Source organism: Falco cherrug, chromosome 4, assembly GCF_023634085.1.
Source record: "Falco cherrug isolate bFalChe1 chromosome 4, bFalChe1.pri, whole genome shotgun sequence".
Taxonomy (NCBI): domain Eukaryota; kingdom Metazoa; phylum Chordata; class Aves; order Falconiformes; family Falconidae; genus Falco; species Falco cherrug.
In genome coordinates this window covers 27,074,370-27,100,153 of record NC_073700.1, presented here as the reverse complement: position 1 = coordinate 27,100,153, position 25,784 = coordinate 27,074,370, and the positions used below count along the sequence as shown (strand labels likewise).

Here is a 25,784-nt window from a genome sequence, read left to right as displayed (position 1 = left end):
CTTGTGCATGCAGTGATTCAGGAGGCATTAAGGAGCAACGCTGCAATACTGTTAGATCTGCTGTAGTCATTATAATTCCTAATAGATGCCGGCCATGTGTTGCTCATGTTTGTATGTGAGCAACAAATCTGTGTTCAGACTTAGGGTCCCACCTTTGCCAAAGGTCTAAATAATAGTTCTGGGTTGTTGGTTTCTTTTTTAAATGTAAAAATGTCAAAGTTGCCATTTTTGCCAGGTTTGATGTTGAATTTTGCCCCCTTAAAAGCAGAGTGTGGCTCTTCAGGGGGTTTCAGGAAAATGGTTTTGGAGGAATATTTTTATTTTTATGTTTTGTTAGCGTGTAAAGATATTGACTGTTCAATAGTAGGCAACAGCTCTGCAAAACAGCCAGAAAAGAAAGAAAAATATACATTCTTTTCCAAGTGTTGGGGAAGATTAGGCAAAGTGAAAGTAATTTATCCCAGCTGGCATTCTGAACCATAAAACGAATGCATAGTGTTTTCCAAAAAATAGGGTGGCTCATAACTTCCAGGAATTGAGAACCTTGTTTTTCTTCAGGCAATATTAACAGTGTTCAATCTCAGGGAAGATATGCAGTAAATGTCAGTTAACTGTGCCTGTGTCATTAACTACATGCTTGATCTAGCAGTTCTTAATTTTATTTAATGAAGTCCTGGGGTATCTGCAGAACTTCGACTGGTGAATATGAGAGCTAAGATGCAGGTTCTCCTAATGAGAAAGTGTGTGTGAAAACACATATAAAGGGGTCTGTTTTCCTCTAGTTTCGATATTCAAGAAAAAAAATAAATTACTGAGGAATTCATGCTCATGCAGAAACAAACTCAACATTAGAAGTGTCCTTGTTATTTCTGTAGTAATAAAATCTGGGGTTTTTTTTGAAGTTTTCCTCCTCTCTTTCCCTCACCCTATTTCTTTGGGGCTGTGTTGTGTCAGAGCCCGTCCTGCCGCATGTGGTCCCCATCCCGGTGTCCCTCCTGCAGGACTGTGGCCGGGGGAGCAGAGGGATGATGTCGGGGGCAGCTCCCCAAGGCTCCCATTGTCCTTGCCAGGCTTTTGGCAGGACCTTTTCAAGGTGCATCAAGGTATGACCCGTTTTGAAGCACAGGAAACAAGACCTAAAAATGGTAATTTATCGTGCCCTTTAGGTGAATGGGAGTTGAATATTTGGAATATATTATTAGTGCTAACTAGCTTGTGTTGCTATGTCTAATTTCGGCTGAAGGGAAGCATGTTCATGTTTATTTTAAACCAATAAAGCAAAGCCAGGTCATTGCTGTGGGTGCTTCACTTGGCCGGGCGAGTGACACCTGGAGGGATTTAAGCTGTGGGAGCCAGCCAGGAGTGGGATGCCCCATTGCCACAGGTACCAGCACCAACACCTACTGTGGCAAAACTGGGGGAACTGTGGGGTCGGGCAGTGGGTCTTGGGGTCACATCCACCTGCCTGTGCCCAGGGAGGCGGCGAGGACCCTGTGCCTGCCAGAATCTGTGTGCCAGGGGATGTGCAGCTCTTGGGAGCATCCGTAACCTTTCCAGGCAGCCCGGGGGGCACCAGAGCCCTTTGCTGGTGTCCCCTGCTTTCCCCATGGCAGTCCCCAACCCCAAAACTGGCTGTGTCTCCTCTCCGGACTCACATCCCAGCCGCTGTTACTGAGACTTTCTTATTTTTACCGAGTAGATTTCAGAGTTGCTTTTAAAACCATCATAAACAGTTAAAACAACTAAACCACAGCTGTGAAAATAAATAACCCTGCTTTGTGTTGCTTTATCTGTTTGTTTTCTTACCACTCTGAAACTTGCTTATTCCTAAAAATGAAATCTACAGTAATTCTCACAGCTGCTGGTTCAGATTAATAAGGGTGTCTGTCTCCAGCTCCCTTACCAGTGCCTGAGATTTTAGTTTAATAAGTAATATGTATAAATGTAGTGAGGCAACATAGTGAATGGCATGTGAATAAGAGCAAGACTCGATGAATGCCACATCTGGCTGTTGCTCTGTATAAATCTGATTTTATATGTACCTGTTTTTATCAGTTAAAGGGTAAATTTATATTTTACATGCATATTATAATTGGGTATTTACTCCTGTTATTTGGTAGCTTCTGTATACTCAGGTTTGATGAGTGGAAGCTGCTCTGGGTGACGGCTGTGCGTCTGCGTTTCACAGAGGGAGTAAAATATTAGGACAGGCTGAGAAAAGAGCTTAAAGAAATGACCTGAGATCTTAAGGCTCTTGCAATTATTTCTCCCTCCTTTCAGTGTGTCCTGGTGAAGACTGATGAGTAATTTGATCGCGGTGGGGAATTTCTGTGGTAGAAGAAAAAGGCAAAATTAGGGTAATGTTTGAGGCAGCCTTATGGTGCAAAACAACAAACAAGAAAAAGATAAAATTTTATGGTTTTGACGTGCTGCTTGATAATTGTAACTGTTTGTGGGGAATGGGGTGAAGAGGTCATCATCTGAAATCTTCACATCAGGCCTGCAGCAGATTAATAGCTGTTCTGTGTTGAAGCTGGAAGTGGCAGGTTTTGGTTTGGGATGGCTGAGCGTGGCTCTGTGCCTTGTGCCGGCTGCATCCGCCTTCCCTCTCTGTCTCCGAAACCATTAATGGGTTGGCTTTAAAGGTGTCCAAAGGACACTTTTGGCTTTTTTTCAAAATGAGTAATGATGGGAAGAACACCAGCGTCTACAGTGGCTAGTTTTTATTTTATTTCTGCTGCTTTGGTGAATTATACTTGATATGTGGTGGCAGGTTCACCAGGGTACATCGCTCACGTTGAAGGTTTAATGTTTTCTGCAGACTGATCGGTCATCCAAAGGGTTGCTTACAGTTCCATTTGCCGTTGCTGAAAATAACTATGTTGAAGTATTTCTTTTAGTTGTTATTTACTTATTACTAATTTCTTTTATTGTTTATAGTTTTCAGTGCATTATGTTTTAGTTTAGTTGTTCAGGCAGTGCATTAAATGATTGCTGATCTGGTTAATCTCTTTCTTTGTATCAAGAGGGAGATTTCGGGAAGACTTGGCACGTAGTTCGGGTCTCTGACCATCAGCATTTCTGCCTGTTTGTGTGTTTGCTCATCTTTTTGTGCTGTGCAGGGAGAGAATGACTTCGTAACGTAGTTAACTTTTTGGCATTCATCCTGTAATTGCCAAAAAACTCCTGCTTCCTCCTACGTATCCATCAGATCTTTTTAAAATCAGATGGGTTTTGAAAACAACTTTTTGATTTCCTGAGATCTGCATTTGGTCTTCCTTCCTCCTGCTCCCTCTTTCTTCCTTTGTTCCTGGAGGTTAAAGCTGTGGGTGTTGAGGTCCCATTAGTCATTTTGGTCACTTCTGAGCTCATCGTGTTGAAAAATGCCTGGATTAAACCATTCCTCAATTACAGCAGCTTTGCATCACCAAAGGTTCATTAGAGTTAGTTGAGGTACTTGAGTGATGTAGCTGAATGGAGAGTCTTACTTACTTCTGCTGGGACAGAGGGGATGTCCTAAAAGGCACGATAATATAAATTTTCTCATTTAAGCATAATCTCAAAAAATAGCCTTCACTCCAGGCAGAGCAAATGTGCTTTTAGAATCAGAAAATTCCTATTGTAGGTACTGTAGTGGTTTTCTCATGCTGTCTAATATAAATAGTACCCTGCTTCTTTGTTTTGTTTTTTTTTTAGTTGGGTTTTTTTTGGGTTTTGGTGTGTTTTGTGTGTGGTGGGTTTTTTTTGTTGTTTGTTTTTGGGTTTTTTTTTTTAAGGTTTTGAGTGTAAAAGATGGTGCAGGAATGTGACTGAAAGCTCAGCATGTGGGTTAAAGTGGTTTCTGGAGTTCACCTCTGTCGAAGGAGATGGGTGCTGGGGTCCCCTCACTCCTGATGAGCGTTGACTCGAGCGCTGTGGTGGTATTCTGTGATGAGCATGGCGGACAGAATCAGGGCTGTGCAAACGCCGGCTGTCCCCAGGCTCCTACTTCATACCTGGTGCGCAGAGCTGAGGATGTGTCCTGGGTGTTCGGTGTGCGCATTCTGTAGGCATCTGACAGTGGGTTGTGTCTAACTGTGTGTGAATGAGCGTTTGTCACGCTCAGTGGCAGGATTGGGACCATGACCATGGCCAGTGTCTTTGGTCCATGCGCTGGTCAGACACCAATGTGCCATGTCTGATAGCTAATATGCAAAGTTGTGTTCCCCTCTGGGACTCCTATATACTGCCAGGACCTGTATTTCCTCTCCTGCACTAGGACAGCCTTTCACATTCAACCTAGAAGTTGGCCATAACCTCCTCGTGGTCTTCTCACATACCACCTTTGAGATTACACCTTTTTTATCGCTCCTGTGATCCCGTGGCTGTTGGATGGGTATATCTGCCTTGAAGTTAATGGGCTATGCAGCCTTTTTTTTCCCTACTCTGTATACAAGCTGTGCTTTAAAAAAAAATAAGTTCAAGAATAAATTGGGGAGACAGAGAAAATTTTAAATGAGAAGTCTGCTTCAAACTGATGGAGAAGCCTGATGAAGGAGTCATCCCTCAGTGAGTATTTATCATCTGCAAATGTTGATGCTAAAACATGTGCTTGCATGAGGCTAAAATGTGATCTCTCTGGGGTAATGGGAATCTCGCATCATAAGCAGGAAAAATTTGTCTAATATGCTTTTTATTTCAAGACTTGTTTTCTGTCTGCTAGCAAAATAGCTTGCCAGGTGCCTTCATGGTATTGGTTTTAATTTGTTCTTGCTTGAAGTGTACAAGTGGGGAATGATAGTTTTGAAATGGTGAAGAAAGCGGGCTGGTTGAGCTGTTAGGCTCAACGTTGCCATGCTAACCATGTTAACAGCTGCTAATGGTTTCTTAAGCTGCCAGAGCAGCCTGTAGATAGATTTAACACCCAACAGACACCTGTTTTTAGCAATTTAGCTCCGCAGGCACATGGCGTAGTGCTGCAGGGGTCCTGTCCATAAAGAACAGATAAAATGTGTTCAACAGGCTGCTCGAGAAGGTGGAAATTGGTAGCTTTCTTCTTCATAGCGGGGATTTCTTGGTGGAGAGTAAGGAGGAAAAGCACAGGAAGGAGGAATGTAACCTGGAAGAGATGAGCATCAAAGGGAATTTTTTGGTACTTCAAAATACCTCTGTCTTCCAAAGTCCTTGGTGTCTTCCCGTCAGTCAGAGGCCCCTCATGTCCTTCGTTGCAGTGTCCTCCCAAGGTTCAGAGTGCTTTGCAGGTGGGAGTAAGGTGCCACTTCTCCCAAATGATTGTATGCTCCAGTTCCTCCATCTCTGCAAGAGTCCACCTGTAGCAAGGCCAAGTTGCAAGTTGACATTCCCAAGAGTTTTAGCCCCAGAGGGGTGTCAGTCCCCACTGGCTGATCCCGGCACAACCTCAAGTTTCCTGAGTGAATGTTGGTGCCCGTTTCCAGTGGTTTTCCTCCCTGCCTCCTCTCTTGGCACAGTTCATATCCTGTGAACACGTGGACTGTGGTGGCCACCAAAGCTGAGCAGAGGGGCATCCCCAGAGTAGTGGGGAGGGGCAAGCAAAGGTGGGGGGCAGCTGGAAGAAGCAAGCTGGGCTAGGGAGGGTGTGTTGTATGCAAGAGTGGTGTCCTGGTCTATCTTGATTGTGTTGGGGTAGACATGAACTTCTGAGTCAATCCTGTATCAGGTCTTGATCAATACTGGGAGGAAGACTTACATTTCCTCGTGAAAGAGGGTTGGGAGCTGAGGTTCATCTCTTGAAGGCTGTCAGAGCCTCGTGACGTTTTGCTTCACCATTCACTGCAGTAAAGGGGCTTGGAGTGGTTTTGTTGCGGAATCGCTGTTGGCTTCCCGGAGGAGAGGTGCTGCAGATGCTGGTGCGGGGTGTCTGTGCAGACCCCACCGCCGAGAACAGCGTGGTGCCTGCAGAGCTCTGTACAGACCAGCTCTGAGCAGAGCACATGGGGTGCTGTTACATCAGGTGCATTTCAGGCTTTTCCAGTCACGTAGCAGGAAAGTGTATAGTAACCACCAGTTCCTGAGCAAACCCTGACTGTTCTGGTTTTGTGGGTGAGGGTTCAGTCTTTACCTTTCTTGTTCTTTGGGTATGTTCTGATTTGGCTTAATTTCTTTTAAGCCAAAGCCACCTGACTCTGTGCACTTGGCCGTGCCATCGTGTATTGTTTTCATCTGATGATCATGGGTTTTGAGAGAGAAAACTGTAACTGGCTTTTAGTTACAGCATGGACTTCAAAGCGGTCGGCACAGAAAGGATAATTGCAAAGAAAATCTCTTCCAGGTTATAATTATTTGTCTCAGGAACTGGAGTTCCTTAGTGATGATACATATTTTCCCTTTTGTTTTCCTAGTGCCATGGGAACCTGGCAGTAGATGGTCTCTGCTGGTATGTGCAGTGTATACCTGACCCTCTCTCAGCACAGGGGAATGGAGGGATCACAATATTGGATTCACACCAGTGATCCATCAAGGCTTGCTTCCAGCAGTACCAGAGCCAGCTGCTTCAAAGCAAAACAGAGCGCCGCAGTAGGCAGGTTATCAGTTTCTCAGGGAAGGCTTCCCTCCGATGGCTCCCGTCAGCCAGGGATTGTTCTCTGCCTTCAGGCTTTTTTGTTTCAAGCCTTTAAGGCTGCTTTTCTTCTGTCAGAATGGGTTGAGTGGGAGCATGCTGCCATGCCCTGATGCAATGTGTAGCACCAATACTAAATGGGTCGTATTGCCTGGTTGTGGTGGCATCACGTGTCCTTGGCCTCTCCTTTTGTTCTGCATCTGTTCCCGGCTCTGTTCAACATCTCATTTCACAGTCAGTCCCTTCCATCACTCCCCATTTAATTTACAAAGTTCTCTGTGTGGCACATCATTTGTGGACCATTGCAGGATGCTCAGCCTTTTTTTTTCCTTCCCCTATCTTTGTGGCCAGCCTAAATCTTGCTGATCGCTGTCTAAAGTTACTGGTGGACATCATTGACCCTACTTCTAGTAATCTGTTAAGAGGAAATGGGGTGAGTCCCCACTGCGGGAGGTGAGTCCAGAGGAGCTGTTAAACCTGCTGTTGGGTTTCCCTGGGGGCCAGCGCCAGCCCAAGCTGGGTCTGCAGGAAGATGGTAGGGAACCTGGAGAAGCCACTGCCATCTCTTGGCTGTGAACCCCTCCTGATGCTCGTTCCCCTCAGCTCACCAAGATTTGTGGCAAAAGTCTTGTGGTTGTTGGCCGTGTGAAGGATTTGAGGGGTGGCTTGGGATGTGGAGAAGTCCCGTGAGTAAGCAGTAGCTGCTGTGGTTACACATCTCCAGAGGCAACACTCCCTTATGCTGATGAGCAGCGGTGCTTGCATGTTCTCCTCGCCTTGATGGCCATGCTTGGGAGATGCTGCTGCCCGTGAGGCCATATGAACACAGATGAAATTATTTTCATTACTTTGTCTTAAAGTAATTAAATACAGTATATATGGATCCCTCAAAATGACAGCCGCCCACAGAGCTAAAAACAGGAAATCCATTAACTTCATTATTTAAAAAATAAAATAAAAATCCTCCCAACTGATTCCTCTGTCACTTAAAGTTCTGCATGGAAGGAGGGCTAATTTAACGCTGCATTAACTCACTGTTATCACCCTCCTGTTACCTAAGTAGTTTCTAATGACTACCCTGGAGAGCACTTGGAAGCTTTTAAAAGTTTTTATGCTGAATTTTTTTTTTTCTGTATGGTTTATACTTTAAGAACAAAAGTTATTGATAACATTTTTCCAAATCTTCCAACAACATAAAGAACTATTCTGTTGGCTGCAGAAATGTGAAGTATCACCAGGCTGTTATCTCTTTGGCAAATGAGAGATTTGAAACATTTAATGTAGGTGGTGTTCTAGGCAGAATGGATATGGCAGTTTGACTGAGGGAAGCTAGTTCAGATCTTAGGCTTGTTGGTGTTCGGGGCAGGAGTGGAGGCGTGGGGTTATCTGCTCTTGCCCAGGACAAGGTGCCGGAGGGGACCATCCTTCAGCCCTCTGAACTTCGGCTTTCACCGCTCTGAAAAGGCTTGAGACCCCGTGGGGGCGGGCAGCCAGCGAGAGGTGTCTCTTTGTTCTGGGATCTGGAAGTGAAAGGCACCACCGAACTGAGAAGCAATAAATCATTGTCTTTCCTCATTGTCTTTTCCTCAGAGCTGTGGTGGATGGATTTCTTCCCTTTTTTTGAGCATCTCTCCTTTCTCTGTCCTAGTTCAGATCCACTTCTGAGGTCAGCATCTGTTGCACTAGGAACTTTTGCAGGGTTTTTTTTTGGATCACTTCTAAACAAAGCATTCTTGTTGCTCCGCAGTAATTTTAAGTCTTAAAGTTGAAACTTTCTGCTGTGTGTCAGTTGAAAGGAGAGCTTTGCTGCGCCTCTAAGGTGTGTGCAATGCCAGTGCCTGGGCTTTGCTTTTCCCCTGTTTGGAAAACCTAAGTTATTTCAAATCCGAGCCTTGCGTGCACGCTCTCTGCCTGCTGATGGAGGAGATTCAGAACTGCTCTGTGACACTGTTAACAGGGTTTTCGTGTTTACAGGCAGACCATGTGACTGCAGAGAGACCTGGTCTTTCCATTAGGAATTTCCTAAATCCTGTCTATTGGGAGCCCTGGGAAACTTTTAAAACTTGACACAAACTTGAACGTTTCATGTATGTACTCTTTGTGCTTCTGCTTTTTACTGATATTTGGAAAGCTAGAGAGTGAGGGGAGTGAGTCTGTTCCCCCAATAGGTTTGCTGTCCTTGTGGAAAAGGAAAAATGACTGGAAAAAAGGCAAAAAGGGGCAACGTTGCAGTGGAAGGACAGCTGCTGGCGATGCCTCGTGGGGTGCCCAGTGCTTCTGGGGTGCTGAGCACAACTGACTACAGTGCAAACTGCTGCAGAGCGAGTTGCAGCAATTTGCTGAACTTCCTCTGCTTTGCAAAGGTTTCTTCCTCCTGTAGTTGAAGCTGTTTGCATCTAGTTGTTGCTCTCCTTAAGCCTGGAATGGCGTAGCAGCGGATGGATCCTGCTCACTTGGGTCTTTAGTGTCATCTTCAACATGGTGATGCTCGTCCCCTGCCGCGGGGCTGGCCGGTGAGCCCGTTCCCTGGCGCTTGTCCTCAGCGGAGAGGAGAAGCCAGCATGTTTCAACAGGTGGTAGCTGAGACATCTGAAACTGCAGCGTGAAAGCCAAACCCAGTTGAAACTGGTGATCATTTTGCCATGGGTTTTAGTGTGGCCAGTATTTCACGCTGGAGATAAAAACTGGTATTTGTAGTTGGCTGGCAGGCGCAGTATTTTGACTTACTAGAGGACATGTTAGCAAGACACTTCACAACGATGCAGTTATTTTTAGGATATTTAGGAGCTTTGTTTTCCTTCGAGGAAGTTGCTGCTATGAATTATGAAAGTTGTAATTATTTATAGAGTGTTTTGATTTTAGAAAGAATAAAAAAGTAAGGAAAAAGCAGACACATTTATTCTCCATGGGTGGGTTTTTGTATGGTTTTGGGGGTTGTTTTGTTGTTTGGGTTTTTTTTTTTGGTTGGTTGGTTTTTTGAGATTTATCTTTCGTAGCTGGAAAAGAGGGCTAGGGTTTGACTGACTGTTCTCTTTTCAGACAGTATGTACTTATTAAAAGTATTGCTATGTCAGTACAGTTCTGAGCATTTTCTAATTTGCTGTGCGTTTCTGCAAGTGGGTGATGAGCACGGATGGCAGGGTGAAGGAGGAGACCCTGATGGGGAGGGTAGTAGGGGTGAGCGGTGGGCGCAGAGGCAAAGAGCAGCCCGGTACCCATGGGGATCACACCCCAGGTAAACACCTAATTACTTGGGATGTTGCTTGCTGCTGGCAACAGGTCCGTTTGCATCGGTTGAACCACACATGGTGGTTGCAACGAGTGTTTGCAGGCTAAAGTCCTTGGTCGGAGTATCCTGTAGTCATCGGTGTAACCATACTATTTTCAACAGGTGTTTTAACGCTATAGCTAAAATTATATCATACTGAATTTCAGGGAGGTAGGGAGGAGAGGCTCAGGAGCAGTTAATCTAATTCCAGTGTAAGTCAGTCCGTATTGGGTATCTCCTTTGCTTTGGCTGCTGGGGCGTCTGACACACAATATTCATAAGGAGACAGCTGCACTGTCCGCTCCCGCGCCTCTGCCTGCTGGCTGCGCAGAGCTGTAAAATGCGTGTATATTGTAGAAGCATTTGTCTGTGCCATGCAAACGTGCCCTCTATACATTTTATGTATAGATACATATATACAAAGAGAGACGGTTTGCTGTTTCACCTTATCCCATGTTTTATGTAGGGAAATTAATAAAAATTAATTACCTGAGCTATTTCTACCATAGCTAGGTGTCGGGTTTGATTTTGATCAGGTGGTGTTGGGTTTTTTGTTTTTTTTTTCCAGAGGAAAATCAGATTAATTGAAAAGAAGAAACTTCACTCTCTCCGGACCTGACTATTTTGTATCTAGTATTTAGTTCTGAAGGCTTTCTACCCTTCTCTGCCTCGTTGCTTTCTCCCTGACTGTCCATGTAAACAGAAAACTGGTTTGGGATGCGGGCAGGCTGAAGGTGCAGTGTGCAGGGCTGGGTGGGAAGGGCTTGCACTGCCTTTCCCCTGTAGCTGTAGACAAGCTGCTGTAACCTGGCCGTTTTTTTCATCAGATATTTGATGGTAAATAATAAAGATGAAAATTGGAAACCTTAATAATATAATGCTATATAATCTATATTCCATTAGAAATTATACTCTCTATAGGGAGCCATAATGGGGCTGCTTTGAACTTTTCTGGAGATTGTTCATGCAAAATTGACTTTTTTTTTTTTAAATGTTAAGCACCAGTAATGTTTCCTACAGCACATCAGATGTTCCTGCCGATGTGTATGGTCTCTCTGCCGAAGGACTCGGTGAGACCGTGCGGTGCCAGCTTTTGCAGCTCTTCGTTTGAGCTGCAAATGGGTTTTGACTCAAGAGATCGCTTGAAGTTGAACTAAATTTCCTAGCTGAAAATTTAAACTTTTGGAGGGTTTATATAATTTTAAGGAAATAAAAAAACCCCAAACATTTGAAAACCCTAAAAGTGTGTGAGAAAGGTGGTTGGGGTTTTTTTGGGTTTGTTTTTGCTTGCTCCCCTTCCCTGTCTGTCTTGTCTCCTGACACGTCCTCTCCTTCTTCTCCTCCCCTGCCCCTGCAGAGACCTCTAGAAAATGCCAAACGATGGATTTTGCCACATCAAGTTTGGAGCATGTAAAAAACATTTGAAACGCGTGTGGGGCAAGTGCAGCCGCCATTGGCAGTTTATTTTATTTCATTTTTTTTTCCCAAAAAAGAAAAAAAAAAACCAACCCATGGCTCCCTCTCCGGCTGCGCGGGAGATAACAATGGGGCGCTTTGTGCCGCTCTGCAGCTGCTGAAATTTGACTAGATCCAACTGAAGAAAACAGGAGCAGGTGGGTCAACAACGTGACCCTTTCGTTCCCAGCAGTATCAGTGTGTGCTGGGAGCGGAGGGACCGGGTTGGAGGTGAGCCCCGAGATTTAGCCTGGGCACTAAGGATGTGTTGGTTGGCACTTTTGAGGATGGGAGCTGCCTTTCTGAGATAGCCTCGATGCCTCTGAATATCCTGGGGTTTGCTGCCATTTATAAAATGGGTTTCACTCCTGAATAGGATTGGGAAATGTTGCTGTATGTGATAAACTGCATCACGACGGGCAGGAGATCTTTGCTCTGGTACCAGTCCTTTAATTCCTGTATTGCCGCTGGTTTTGCAGTTTGCACGATGCTCCGTGGCTGCCAGGCAGATGCTTCTAAAGCTTCTGATGCCCAGCACCTGCCTTCCCCTCCCATGGCCTCAAAGTGGGGGACCATTTGATTCCCCCTGTAGGTCCACCCAGATCATGGAGATGACTTTCTTTGTGTTCATATTTTTGTTGTGCTAGAACTGCCCTAAAAAACATCGCAGGTGGGAATTTCTGCAGCTTGGAGGAGGGTTTGGTATGTGGTTCCCAGTATGTTTGGTGGAGATGGAGGGTGTGGTTGTGTTGGGCTCCTTTGCTGGGCACTGCCGCATCAGCAAGTACATCTGATCAATGCTGCCCACTTGATAGCAGGAAGAGGAGGATAAGGGTAGGGAGAAAAATACTGTTATTACTTAGCTGCATGGGTCAGCTAAGTACCAGTTGTTCCTAAGGGCTTCCATGCCAAGGTGTGATGACTTGGTTGATTCCTGATGGGTCTTACAGTGTCTTTTGGCTTTGTGAGCCTCAAAAGCAGTGTTAAAAGTTGGCAGTGCTCAAACTTCAGGAGTGTTCAGCAGGCACATGGTTACAGCCTCAAACCTGTCTTAAGCTTGCAAGGGATTTTGAGTGTGAGGCTTACAAGGGGTGGACGTGAACAACTGTTTGTAAGTCAGCAGTTTGAAACGCAAGGTTTCTGTTGACGGATCTTGTAATCTTGCTTTGTAATATCAATTTACAGTAAAGTGAATGTGAGATGGAGCAGAGCTCCCCCTTTTTACACTGTACTGTGGATGCAGTTGTGGTGTTGAGCAACATGTTTGCATCCTTGAAAGTCTTGATGATTTGGCTGTAATTTTTAGTAGAAAACATAACACACGTAGCATCTTGGGTAATCCTGCCATCACAAGTACTTGCATTGCTTATGGAGTAGCATCAAGCAGTACTTTGTTTGCACATGATGAAGCCTGTAAGAGGAATAGCGTGATACAGTCAGGATGAGCCTGTGCTGAATGGGGAGGGGGAGAGCAGTGCAGCTCTGGCCATGGGTCGGGGAGCTGGGGGGCTGCTGCAGGGAAGGGTCCAGGGTGAGAGGCTGCTGGGGGGAACGATGGGTGGAGGCTGGAGAGAAGCTGCCCCTGCCGAGGGCAGCAAATGTGACTGTTGGGGTGATGTGTGCTAGTGCAGAAAATTGATCTGCATGACCACATTACCAGCTGTGGAGATGCAGTCCATCAGGAAGAGGCTTGTTAATTAATCAGAGGCTCTCCGTGCATATCTGCATCTTAAACTTGGTTTTTCGCAGGAACTTGCTGTGATCTACTGCAAAGGTCAGTAGACAACTTGGACTGGCAGCGGGTGCAGAGCAGCCAGAGCAGGACAGGATTTAACCACAAGCCGAGGAGGTTTAGACGGAGACTTGTAAAACGGTGCTGTGACCGTAGTTTGTCCTTGGCTGCACTTCCAGTTAAACCCTGTTTGGTGCCGGCTTAGCTGCACCCGCTGCCAGTCCAAGTTGTCAGCAGCGGGTAATTTAAGAGGTTTCTCCCAACAGCTGGCAGCACTGTTTGCTCCGGTGCTCCCTCCCGCCGCGGTGCTGAGCTGTCCCCCTCGCTGGCACCGTTCGCCTCGGATTATGCTGTTGGACTCACAGCCGGGTGGTGGTGGTGCCAGGATTCAAACTTGTCGCTTTGGAACAAGAAGCACAGGTGCAGGCTGAACTCATGATCCTTGGAGGCCAGCACATACCGGGAAAGCTTCGACTTCGCTTCGGACACACGCGCGCTCATGCACGCGGCCCGGCGAGCTGGTTGTGTGCTCGTATAGCCCATTTCACGCACAAGAAACGTGTCACCCGGGATTGCACGATCCTTTCATGCCACTTCCCTCTATGCACACAAACATCTCCCTAGGTGTTTGGTTTAAAAACAACTTTAAAAAATTGCCACTGTCTCATGCACGGTGGGAGGCGATGCTGCTCTGGAAGGGACATGCATACGTAGGGATTGCAAAGCCGTTTGGGGGTCTAGAAGCATCCGCCTTCCTGCTCAGCCATCCAGCGTGCATCCTATATGTCTGCAGGGAAACACAGTGATTAACATATGAAAACGCTGATAACAGTGGGATTCTTGTGCAGGCAGAAATGAAGGAGATATACTACCATTTTGGTGCCAGTTAGACCCATAACTGCTATTTGTGGCTGGGTTTAGTAACAATTAACCTTTCACATTTTGCATTAGCCATTGCTTTCCTGGTGCAGCTGCTTTTATAACAATATACTTCGCTTGTCCACTCAAAAGTGCTAATTTTGGCAGTTGGGTTATCTGTTCTAGAAACCACAGGATGTATGGAGGGAGAGTGGGTATTTTTTAATAGTTGTTTGATGTAAAATAATCTTTTTGAGAAAAGAAACAACATTTTGATTTAAGGGACTTTGTGCATATTAAGGTTAAAAAAAGGAGATTGCATGACTGCTGCTTAAAGTATTTTAAAGCAGGTTCAACATAGTCTTGCTTGTGTGACAGTCAAATTGCAGCTTTGAAAAATCTCAACCTGGTGCACAATCAGGTGTCTTAGACTGGAGCTGGAAGAAATTAATTCCTTTGGTAGGTGTTTCCCTGCCTGTTTGGTGAAGGGAGGTGTTATGGACCGCACGTTGTTGCTGCCATTTGGAAGCTGGTAAAGCACCTGGGGGGCTCTTGGGAAAAGGAACATGGCTACAAGGGACCTGTGGGCACTATCTGGTTTAATTTATGTAGCCATGTAGATGGGAATACCAGCATCTTAAATAGCTCCAAAGAGGTTGCTGAGTTTTCAGGAATTGTCCCCACTAGTGTGCCATTTAGTGTCTTTTTTTTTTTATGGCTTCAGAGTGCAATTGTATTGTGCAGAAATATTTGAAAATTAGAGTGTGTAATTGGAGGTAGGATAAAGTAGGAGTAATTTGGTTTTGGCATCAGTCTGTTGTTCCTTAAAAACATAGTGGAGGTTGGACTTCACCTGTCAAAACAGAACTGCTGTGTTCTGGCTCTTCTGGAATAATAATTTCAATATTTATACAATATGCTGCGCTGGAAAAAGAAAATGTAAAATGTAGATTTGAATGAAGTATGTTATAATCTGCCTTCTCCAAAGTGTCCAGTATTGCAGGTAACAGGTTCGCTGTGTGGTTTCAAGGCTGTGCTTTCATCTCACTCTACTGGTATTCAATCTAGAGTAATTTTGCTAAATCCTGCAGTGTGTAAAACTGGCTTGATGGGTGATTTGGACTTTTTTCACTATGATTTTTCTTTGCAATTTAAAATTCAAAGCTTCTCATTGTACGTTAATATTGATGATGAATAAGACTTAATGTGATTTTAATAATTTCCTGTTGAAGATAAAGACTGCCTCATTTGGGCACCAATCCAGTAGTCAGTGGGACTGTTGGCAGTGGCTCAGTCAGTCCATGATTGCAGGAATCACAGCGGCACCAATCGGTTGTGTGCCTGGGTCACCTTGCCAATTCCCAGGGCAGTTAACTCTGCTTCATAGAAGTTCTTGTATTTTCTTTTGCTTTGTGTTGCATAAAATAACCATGTAAACAACAGAAGTGTCCGTGTGTGTGGTTGGAGAACACCACAACCCAATGCACCACATGCAGTTGCACATCATTCATACTGGAGCTCAAAGTGTGACCTCCCAGTGTGTGTGATGGGTGTATGAGGACAGAGTTTGGAACCTGAGTTTCCCCAAGTTAAACTTAAAAAGCATTACAAGTTGTTGGTGGTTTGTTTTGGTTTTTTTTTTTCTTCTTGGGTGTTTAAAATTTGTGAAAGCATAACTTACAGGACTTATACAATAACCATTTTCTTTTTCATTTCTGACATGCTGGCACTACAGGATGGGAATCACAGCTCCTGGAAACAGGGTTCCTGGGGATATTCCTCTGCCCACTGTGGACCCTCTCCCGCCTGCCCCAGCACACTCCTCCTTCCAGCATCATCATCTGGGGCTTTCGGTGGCTGATTTTCAGGATCATGCTTGGAGCGGTAAGTGGGACTTCATGTTTTTGCTTTTTTGAGGTGTCAGCAAATGGAGTGTCTCATCCTAACAGAAAACCTACCCCTGGTCCAATACTTTGGTGTCCTCTGGTTTAGGATTTTTTCTTGTTACAAGGAAGAAGCATGTAGTAGGAAATGCTTCATCCTCTGGTTCACAGAATCTTTCAACTATTAGTGTTTATTTTAAGGAGGACAAACACAGGAGTAAGAATACCTGTGCTGATATGTTGGTGCTGCTGGTGTGATTGGCTCTTGAAAAGGAATAAAAGTGAAGTTTGAGACTTGGGCATTGTGGCTCTTTGATAAGATGGTTGGGAGTCCAGTGGGTACTTCCCAGGAGCTTTGCCCTGAGTTATTTTTTCTTTGTGCGTGCTTTACTGTAATGTCACTCTGTGCTCCGTGTTTTCAGAGAAAACAATTGCTGCATTACTGTCTCTGTGCCAGTGGAAATTCCCAAGCGGCTTGTAAAAGAATCCATCAGGAGCTGACACATCCTTGTTAAAATAAAGGTGTGGCAGGGGCATTATCCCGTCATCTCAGTATGCATTTTGGACATTTCAAAATATCCCAAAACTTTAAGCTAAGGGTTATCACTGTAGAAAGAGATTGCAGGCAGGTGGGACATTCCTGTGTCCATTTGCTCTAAAGTCCTACTGTCACCCCAGCTCTTAAAGTGCTTGAATCTGTAGTCAAGCTCTTAAAAAATAAATGAAAGGCAAACTTTTTTGTGTTAGCCTTAGTGTTTGCTACTTTCAAGACAACTTTGTTAGAGGCAGATATGTTATTGCAGTAGATATTCTTGGAAAACGTGTGCTGTACGCTTGTTGCATCAAAGAGAAAATTTTGCTTTTTTGCACGTGTTGTGCAAGTGTATTTCAAAACCCACTCTTTGATGTTGTGTTAATTAGCTATGGTGTAGCATTGCCAAATTTTGCTCAGCTTCCTAAAGCTGCAGTTCTTGCTCATTATTAATTCCTGCAATTCTTGCTCATTATTAATGAAATAGATCTGAACCTGCTGCAGGGCAATACTGATGGATAAAATTGCTCCTGAAGGTCCGCTCCAGCCCAGCTTTCTATGACCCCATACAATATCTGCATGTGTAGATAATCCCATAGATTTTAATGCAACTGCTGGTTGAAAATATTCTATAAGGGTTTATTGTAGATGTGACGCTTAGGGGCATGGTTTAGTGGGGACTTGGTAGTCCTGGGTTAATGGTTGGACTATCTGAAGATCTTAAAGGTCTTTCCCAACCTAAGTGATTCTGATTCTGTGAGACAAAGTCACCTTCGTAATGCTTTTAAAATGCTGTAAGGTTTTTGGTTGGAGTTCAGGTGGGCGGTACGTTCTGCCATACCCTGGGATGGAGGCGACTGGATGCATCTGTAATTGCAACTTTAAATTACAGAAATCCAGTCTTTTAGGATGCCTGACTTCTGTGGAGAGAAGGTCTTGTTTGACACTGCCAGCAGGAGATGGAGCTAATGGGAAGATCCATGGTGGGCTGAACACAAAATGTCAGGAGCCTCATGGCAAACAAGCTGTTGTGGTTAGGTAGGTAGATGCAAAATTACTCGGGCTCTTGTGATCTGTTTTCATGGAGGCTTTTCCTGGGACAGCTGGGAAGTTGCAATTAGAAAAAAAGCTGGAATGGTTCTCTCCCAGGTTTGACTGTTAAACCACAACAAGTTCTTAGCAAAACAGCTGGTAGGAAAGGAATGGAAATGGGAGTGTCTGTGGAGCTTGGTGCTCTTTATGGGAAAATGGTGCTGGAAGGGAAATGTGGTAGCCAGGTGAAGTACAGCGTATGGGTTTAGGAGAGAATAAAGGAAGATAATCCCTAAAAATGGCCTGCCTTAAACCAACTAAGGCAGCTTGTAAATCTGTGCACGGGTTCTGCTGCAGTATCAGGAGTCCGTACCTGGAGAAGCAGCGGGGGTGCTGCAGGGCTGGCACCATCGTGCTGCACGGGGCACTGTCCCAGTAGTGTCAGGGCTGGGCTGTGCTGGCGCTTGCTGCTGGCTGTCCCTTTGGTGCCAGCTGGCCTGTTGGCTTGCTGCTGGTGTTATGCAGAGCTCCTTGGGGGCAATCATTTGCAGTCCACGTGAAGATCACAGATGATGAGATGTGGGTCTCCATGCAGCTGATGCAACAGGTATGAAGGGTACGTTGTTGGTCAAATGAGAACAGTTTGTTGAAACTTTTTTTGGATGAGAAGCTAAGAGTGGTTTCGGTATTAAATTTTTGCCATTAAATTTTTGTGAGAAAGTGCCTGTTGTTCTTGATGCCATCTGGTTTCTCGTTTGGACATCACGCTGACTTGATTAAAATTGAGATCCTTCAGAGTTGGCTGGAGAAGGTGCCATTCACATCTCAAGCTGGCTGGAGCTGCATGTCCTCAAGCCATGGGATGGCTGTGGGGAGGTCACAGGCTCGAGGGCAGCTGCTCTCCACCTGAGGAAGGATTTCTAACAAGTTTAAAGCAGCGCTTAAAACTTAACACGCTAGCCACTTTGAGGCATGGTTTTTACAGTAGTTTTCAAGTGTCTTAAGGAATTGTTTAGGGAACACAGTTGAAGGTCGCTAACCTGCCAGAAATATCCATCTATGTTTTTTACAAATTAAATTTCCTGTCCTCTCCTTTAAGCACAGAATGATAAGCACTTTAGTAGCTGGCCTGTGTGGTTTCTTCATTATATTTTTGAGGGCAGCAAAGGTCTGAAGTTGTTAAAGATTTGTGATTGCAGTAGCACAGCACTGGCTGGCCTTTAACGACAATCATGAGGACTCGTGGGGGTGACCCGAGGGGTCCCAGTCCCTGCAGGACCCCTGTGCAGTGATTCAAGAGGATCTGAGAGTGTTTCCTGCCTTGCTGGATTAGATCCTGTGAGGTGACCTGTTAATCCTCTGACCTCGTGAAGTCCAAGAAGCAGGTTACTTTCAACAGTAGATAGACTTTGCTCTGCCTGCAGGGCTTGCGGGGAGCATGGTTGGGGGCATGTGTGTGTGTTTTTTTGGGGTGGGTTGGTTTGGTTTTGGGAGCCTCATTGTGAGTGTATTATTTGGGCCATTTATCACTGATGTCATTTTCACTGAATGTCGGTGTAGCCCCTTCATCCCTGATGGATGGAGGCTGATTCCTGCAGTCTTGATGCTTCTCAGCTTCTGAAATGCTTCGTCTCAGTCGTGATGTTGATTATAGAAAGAATTGACAATCCGTGACACTAAGTGCAGGGAAATGCAGCTAAATTTCTTAACAAGTGACATGATCACCAAGTTTGCATCCTGCTTTCCTTTTAAAGGGGAGTTTGGCTGAGCTTTGCCTTGTTCCTCCTAACTTGTAATATATACTCTGAATTATGGGACAGCTTGGGTATAAAGGAAAATCATGCTCACCAGACATCTTTGTTACTGTTATCTCTGTGCTGCTTCTTGGTTTTATCAGGAGAGTAATAATTCTCCCATTATTTTAGGAAGAGCCCTCTGCAGAAGAGATGCTGCCCCTCGAGTCCCTTGTCTGTCTGGGTCACTGGTACATAAGTAACAGCCATAGGAGAGGAAAACATGGAAAGGTCATTAAAGGGGGATCTATACAAGCAAGTGGAAATCAGTGATTGATGGTATCTTTAACATTTTGGGGCCCAAACACGTGTACATTTCCTTCTTGGCTGGGGTAATGACGCTTGCAGGCACAGGGAAGCGAGTTTGTGTGAAACCGAAGTATCTCCTGCAGTGCAGGTGCACCTGCTCACAGCCCATCTTTGATTTCTTCCCTAATCTGGGCAGGAGCTGAAGCACGTGCACAACCGTGGACTGAAGGAAGTTTTTCCCAGGGGTGGGTTGGCAATGATTCTATCTTACACGGAGAGGAAGTTTGTCATTCCCGCATGGTTTGCCGAGGACTCTCCTAGCTGGTTGGGGTAAGGCTTTCCTTGGAAAATGCCATCCTCCAAGCAAACAGCGTTCCATTGGGTCAGCTTGGGTTTTCTCACCTTGTGCTGGACTTTAGGTGGGCAGTGTCTTGTGGGGTCTGAAACGCACCTTCAATGGGCAAGCTTGTCTCTCTTTTGCAATGTGATGGCTCCCAGTGAGGACTTCAGGTTCTTACCCCAGAGCTCTCCTGTTGCCTGCAGGCAGTTTCTGTATCACAAACAGAACATGGGGGTCGATTTCACTTGTCAGCCCTCCTTTTTTTTTTTTTCCATTCAGTGTAACATATTTGGGAGAGCTCTAGCAACCAGAGACTTTGCAATGAAGTCCTGGGAATTCCTACCAAAATGAATGCTGATGTGCCCATACCCGTTGTAGCCCCTCTTGTATCAGCCTGTGAAGGAACAGAAGATAAAGCCCGGTAAAGATGCTGGATGCAAAATAAATCTGACACTAAAGAAGGGAGGCTGGACTTAAAAGATGTTGTTTCCTAACTCAAATTAGCATGGTTGTTGCTATCCATCTTTCCAGAGCACATGAACAATCATCTCGAAAGCTTCCCATACCCTGTCACCCCACAGGCTTGTTTACAGCCTCCTCATTTAGAAGTGCTGGAGCAGCAATATGTCTTTATACTTTCTGCCACATAAACTGTGGAAGTCCACAGAGCTGGTGGAAGATGTCTTAAGCGGCACATGAAGCTCACCGATGTACTGGGCTCCCCTGCTTTGCTGCTGCCTTTTCTTTTGTGTCTTGCTGTTTATCTCTCTCCTGCTTAGGAGGTGAATATTGCTCTTGACACTCAGCAGCATCCCCAGCATGCTCCTGCTTCCTCCTCTCTTAGTCTTAACCAGGTGTTTTCTCCTGAAGCATGTGAGCACTGTCGTCCAGCTCCGGACCGCTGTAAGGGAGTGTTGCAGTTTCCTGGCTAATTCTGCCCCCTCAAAATCATGTCCAGATCTTGCTTTAAAGTACATGCCTTCCCTGGGGGCTGGCTGGGTTTGTTTAGGGGAGATACAGCATACGAGAAATAAAATATTCCCGGAGGCGAGGAGCACAGGCAGGCTCTGCTTCTGGCGTTTGATTGGCAGCAAGTGCTGGGCTGATCTTAAATATTGCTGACTCTTTAAAAGGTGTAATTATGTGATTCAATCTATATGTTTGATGTTCCTAATAATCCATTAGTGCAGGATGTAAAGACGGATGCTTCTTAGGAACATGCAGAGGCAACAGAATAGCAGTCCCTTTGTGTGAGCAAGCAGCTTGTTAGGAAATAAGCGATGCAAACAGACATTTACAGGGCTGATTTGCCTCAGAAGCGCTCAATGACTTAATGTCTTTGCCGTCTTGCTTGCAACTCTGTCACTCTGATTTCTTGAAGCTTGGAAGGTGCAAAGTGATGTTTTGTGTTTCCACAAGGATCAAGAGGTGGGTAAGCAAAGGTGGGTGCTCAGCCCATTAACCAAACCGCGGTGACTTGCCGAAAGGAGCAGACCATGCTGTCAGGAAGGTGCTTTGCTCGGCAGTGTTGCCTGGTGGTAATTAGGTGTTTTGACATCTGCAGATACTTGGGGAGTCATCTAAGGCACGACGCTGCGCTCTCAAAGCCTCGACCCTTTCTCAAGTGTGTGTGTATATTATATATATAATATATATATATATATTTCAGCAGTGGAGTTTGTTTTTTAGCTGCTCTGTTCCCTGTAGAGCTGTTGTTGGACTTGGTGCATTTGATGGGTTTGAGGGTGGTGGGGCTGTCTGCACACTGCTGGTCCAGCTCCCTGGTCTGGATTGGCCTCTTCTCCGAGCCCCTCACTGCAGGCTGGGGGTCTGGAGGGGCTCCTGGCAGGATTTAGTCAAACACCAGATTTTTATAATCACTTGATCCCCAGTACTGGGACTCATTGGAGGAGTAGCTATGCTTCCTCAGTTCAGTGGAGCGCCATCTCCCCTGCACCTTGTGGCTTTTCAAAGCCAAGTCACATTCGTGCTCTGGCTGGGCTGTTGGGGGAGCTTCTGGTTTAGTTCCCAGGGCTGTGATCATATGCTGTGCTAGGTGAGGCTGTGGCCTTTACCTCCGAGATGGGCAAGTTCCCTGTGGTGCTTTTGTGGTTTTTTTTTTCTGATAGGCAGCAGCGTTGCTGATGAGCTCTTCTTTACCAGAAAACGTAATTTGTGGCTGGTACCCCCATTCCACAAATGCTAGTCCTATTCTCTTTTTTTTTTTTTTTTTTTTTTTTTTTTTTTTTTTTTTTTGCAAAAGACTGGAAAGTAAGTGACAATTTTGGCAAGTTCATGTATTCACTGCAGTTACCTGCTGCAGGTGAGAACCATGTGCTTGGAGAATCCAAATACCTGCCCTGCTTGTGCTGGGGTGAGCTGGGGAGTAGCTGTGAGCTGATGAATTGCTAACACTGTGCTGCTGAAACTTTGTAGTACCTCTTAGGATCCTGAAAGTCATTAGTGATTGCATATGCAAACCATAAAATATAGTTTCTGTTTCTTCATTAGTTGAGTGTTCAAGAAACATTGCATGCATGCTTGCTCAGAAATGTGAGAATTTGATTTTTGTCGGCACCTGTGTGCATAACTATAGTAACACTGATAAAACTTAGTAACTGAAAAAACACGTGTAAAGGGATAGGGGTAGAGGAATGTGATTTAACTAGATTTTGGGAAGAACCTGCAGCAAGGTTCATCCTTGAGCCCCCAGCAGCCAGCCTCGGTGGGTGAGGGGTTGCAGTGCTGGGTGTTGGGAGCATCTCCTGATATCTCTGCCCTGGGGTCTTGTGTTATGTGAGCTTTGACACCCCCTGTCCAGCTTGCAGTGGGATGCCACGCTGCCTCAGGCTGCAGCTTGGTGTGCATCGAGCTGAGCTGTGACTTGCAAAGGCTGATGCTTTTGAACATTGACATGACTTTCATGATTTCATCACTGGTTTTGGGTTGCCTCTGCTCATTACACGTGGCTCCTCCAGTCTCATACTAGAGGGTTTTTTTGTCAAGAGGCAGTTAAATGTAGGGCTGTTTCCTCATATCAGCACATCTTTCTGTTGATAAAGCAGATATAAACAGGGTGTGTAACGAGTTCATATCTAACTCTTGACATAGTATCGCCTCTTCCACCTGGATATGGTGAAGTATGGTGGGAATGATTGGACAGGTCAAAGACTTACCAGGTCAAAAAGCAAAGCAACCAAAGAACCCCCTATAAAACCTGCCCCACTGCTGGGGACAGAAAATATGACTTAGGGACTGGGATGGGGAAACAGGTCCCAAGCTGAGCCAGAGGTTGAGGAAGAAACTGGGATGAGCTGTGGGAGCCCTGTCTGGCGGAGTATGCCATGCCCGTCCCAGCGAGGTGCTGGGGCTCCTTCCTGCTTGAGCGGGTTCATCGAGCGCAGAGCTGCTAAAATTGTGCGCAGCCGAGTTCAGGCCTGTCCAGCTCCATGCCAAGATCTGTCTTCGCATCATTACATCTTTGGCTTAACTGAAGAGAGCGTTAAACAGTGGGCAGCTTTGCATGGAGGAGACAGGAGTGGTTTTTACGGGGGTGCGTGATGGTGTTTGCACGTGTGCCGTCCCTCCTGCCCCACGTTATTTCAGGTTTGGAGATATTCAAAGTATGCCTGTAGGTTTTGAACAAGTGTGTATCAGCCGTGCAAGCCTGGATTGCTGCCGCAGATGAAGCTAGCGATGAAGGTTGTGCAACGGAACTCTGCCTGGAAGCGTGAGCTGCTGCTGTTTTACTGTAGCTCTTTGTGGCTACAATGGTGCAGCTGGCACTCGGAGGGCTGGTGCTAAAAGCAGCTTGGAAATGTCGTTATCTGTTTATGGCTGGTATCACTCCTGTAAAACATGAGGCACATGAAATGCCTTTAGGTCAGGTTGGTCTTCAGGCCAACGAGAAGCAAGAGTTGAGATTGAGTTTTCTTGCACCAGAGCAAATGCGCGTGTCGGCTGCTTGCACGTGGCAGATGGCCACGATGCTGTTGGTGTGAGTGGTCCCTCTGGAAGTGCCCAACAGTGATGGTGTGCTGCAATTTATGTGGCTTTTCATCATCTCCATTTAAAGCTGTCTCCTGTGCCTCTTCCCTCTCTGCCTTTCTCTTTGTGGGGCACAAACGTGGAGCCTGGCAGTTCTCTGTATTACACAGAGCTGAAGGCTGGTGGTTGCTGTGTTAATAATACAGATCCCATCCCAACACGTACTTTGAGCCAGGGACATGGCAGTGGGAATATTGGTAGTCAAGAAAGTTAAATGCCTCGAGATTCCCACTCTTTTGTTCTTGCACACTTGATGCATTCTTGTTTCATGGCAGCAGAGCCATGGTCTGGGAGCAGCTAGGTACTGGGATTTGCCTGCTGTGGTCCAGGGCTCTTGGGTGCTCTTGCTCAGGGAGCGGAGCCAGTGTCGCTGGCATGGGGTGTCTCAAGACCTGGTCAACAATGAAAGGAAAACGCTTTTAGTGTGTCCTGTAGCAAATGGAGAACTGACATGTGTAGAGGAATGAAGCTGGGTTAATTAGCGTTGATAACATACAGCTGTGGGTTGGCTTCAGGGGCGGTGGGTTGGCCGATGTAGCTAAGGTGCAGCTGTGGCTGGTTCTGTTAAGGGTTGAGAACCAATGAAGGGGGAGCAGCTGAGGAAGAAGCAGAGAGGGGAAGAAGCAAGAGAAGAGAGAGTGGGCCCTGGATGAGGTGAGATGAGGAGAAGGCAGCAGAGGGACTGGCATGAAGAGTGTGTTGGTATGAGGTGGTAAAAGGCCTTGTTGCAGCTTGATAGTTTGGAGAATGCTGTGACAGACATGCACTTCCCTGTTGTTCCCTGGGTTTTGGGTCGTGGACCCACTGTGAGGGACAGGACCCATCAGTGCCCCTCTGCTTGTGGGCAGTACCATGCGCCTTGGAAGTCACCTCCAGAGCTTCTCTCCACCTGCCTCTCCCACATCTCTTCTTTGGGTCCTTTTCCCATTGCTGTAACCAGGTGGAGATGCTGGTGCTGTGCGAGCAGTGGTGCTGTACGGTCACATATATATGGGTGAGCCAGTGCACATGCATCATGGCTTGTTTTGGTTGCTGATGGAGAACTGGTTGTTTTCTCAGGGGGTTCCAATAAGCATTTTACTTTGCACCAGGATGGGTTGGCAGTGCCCTGTTAGCAGAGAGCAGGAGCACTGCTGAGACATGTACGTTAGTCAAAGGACCCACTCTGTACAAATAATTATCACTACTGGAGATGCAGCAAGGAGGTGGGGAGGATTCAAGTGCTGGTAGTGTTACAGTATGCTGGGAAACTGGAAGTAAATAGGGAATTAAGGTGAAGCTTTGTCTTGGTAAGGATCACAGACATACGGAATAAGTTATCGGGGAAGGTGGCTGGAGCAGAGAGTATAAGTCTGAGACATCTTGATTAGTTTCTGGAGGAAAGGATTGAAGAGTATAGTGAAAAAGCAGGGAAACAGGATTTAAAGCACATTACCACTTTAATTTAAAAGTGCCCAAAGCAAGGAAATGCAGATTTAAAGCTGCCAATCTATCACTGGCTGATGCAGGTGTTGGGCTTGGGAGCATTCGGCGGGGTCTGTGTGCAGATGGGTCCGTGCCCCACAGGCTCCGCTCCTGGCCAGGGCCACGAGGCTTGGGCTTAAGTTGCCCAAGCTCAGGTTTGCTACAAGAAATTACATCCTTTAGTATGTGTGTTATGAAATAATATAATGGTAATATTAATTATATACATGTATTTTTATAAAATAATATGACCTTGACATCTTCCTCGTGCGATGCCCTTAAAACTGTTGCAGGGGCTGCTCCCTGCTCGCTGGGCTGATGGCACACCGGGAGCCAGGGGTGGGCTTACATGGGGAAGGGGTTTCCTTCTCCCCCTTATCTTCCAGTATTGGAGAGCCCTTCCCAGGAGTCGCCTCCCGCTCCTCCTCATGCAGGGTACGTTGTGTGGAAGGTCATGAGGGGCACAGGGGGAATTTAGGGAACCCAAAGTGCATCTTTTCAGGTTGTGATTTGTGACTTGGCGGTGCCTCCCCTTAGTGTACTTTCTGTAAACA

At 45.8% G+C, this 25,784-nt stretch overlaps 1 protein-coding gene across 3 annotated transcripts in view; it reads left to right on the top strand.

Moving 5' to 3' along the window:
* Positions 1–25,784, top strand: part of LMF1 (lipase maturation factor 1) — a 206,440-nt gene that overhangs the window by 45,209 nt on the left and 135,447 nt on the right. For all 3 annotated transcript variants that reach the window (XM_055710086.1, XM_027812420.2, XM_055710087.1), the window contains one exon: positions 15,626–15,774. In XM_055710086.1, the coding sequence (XP_055566061.1) occupies positions 15,626–15,774 (149 nt within the window). The remainder of the gene's footprint in view (positions 1–15,625; positions 15,775–25,784) is intronic.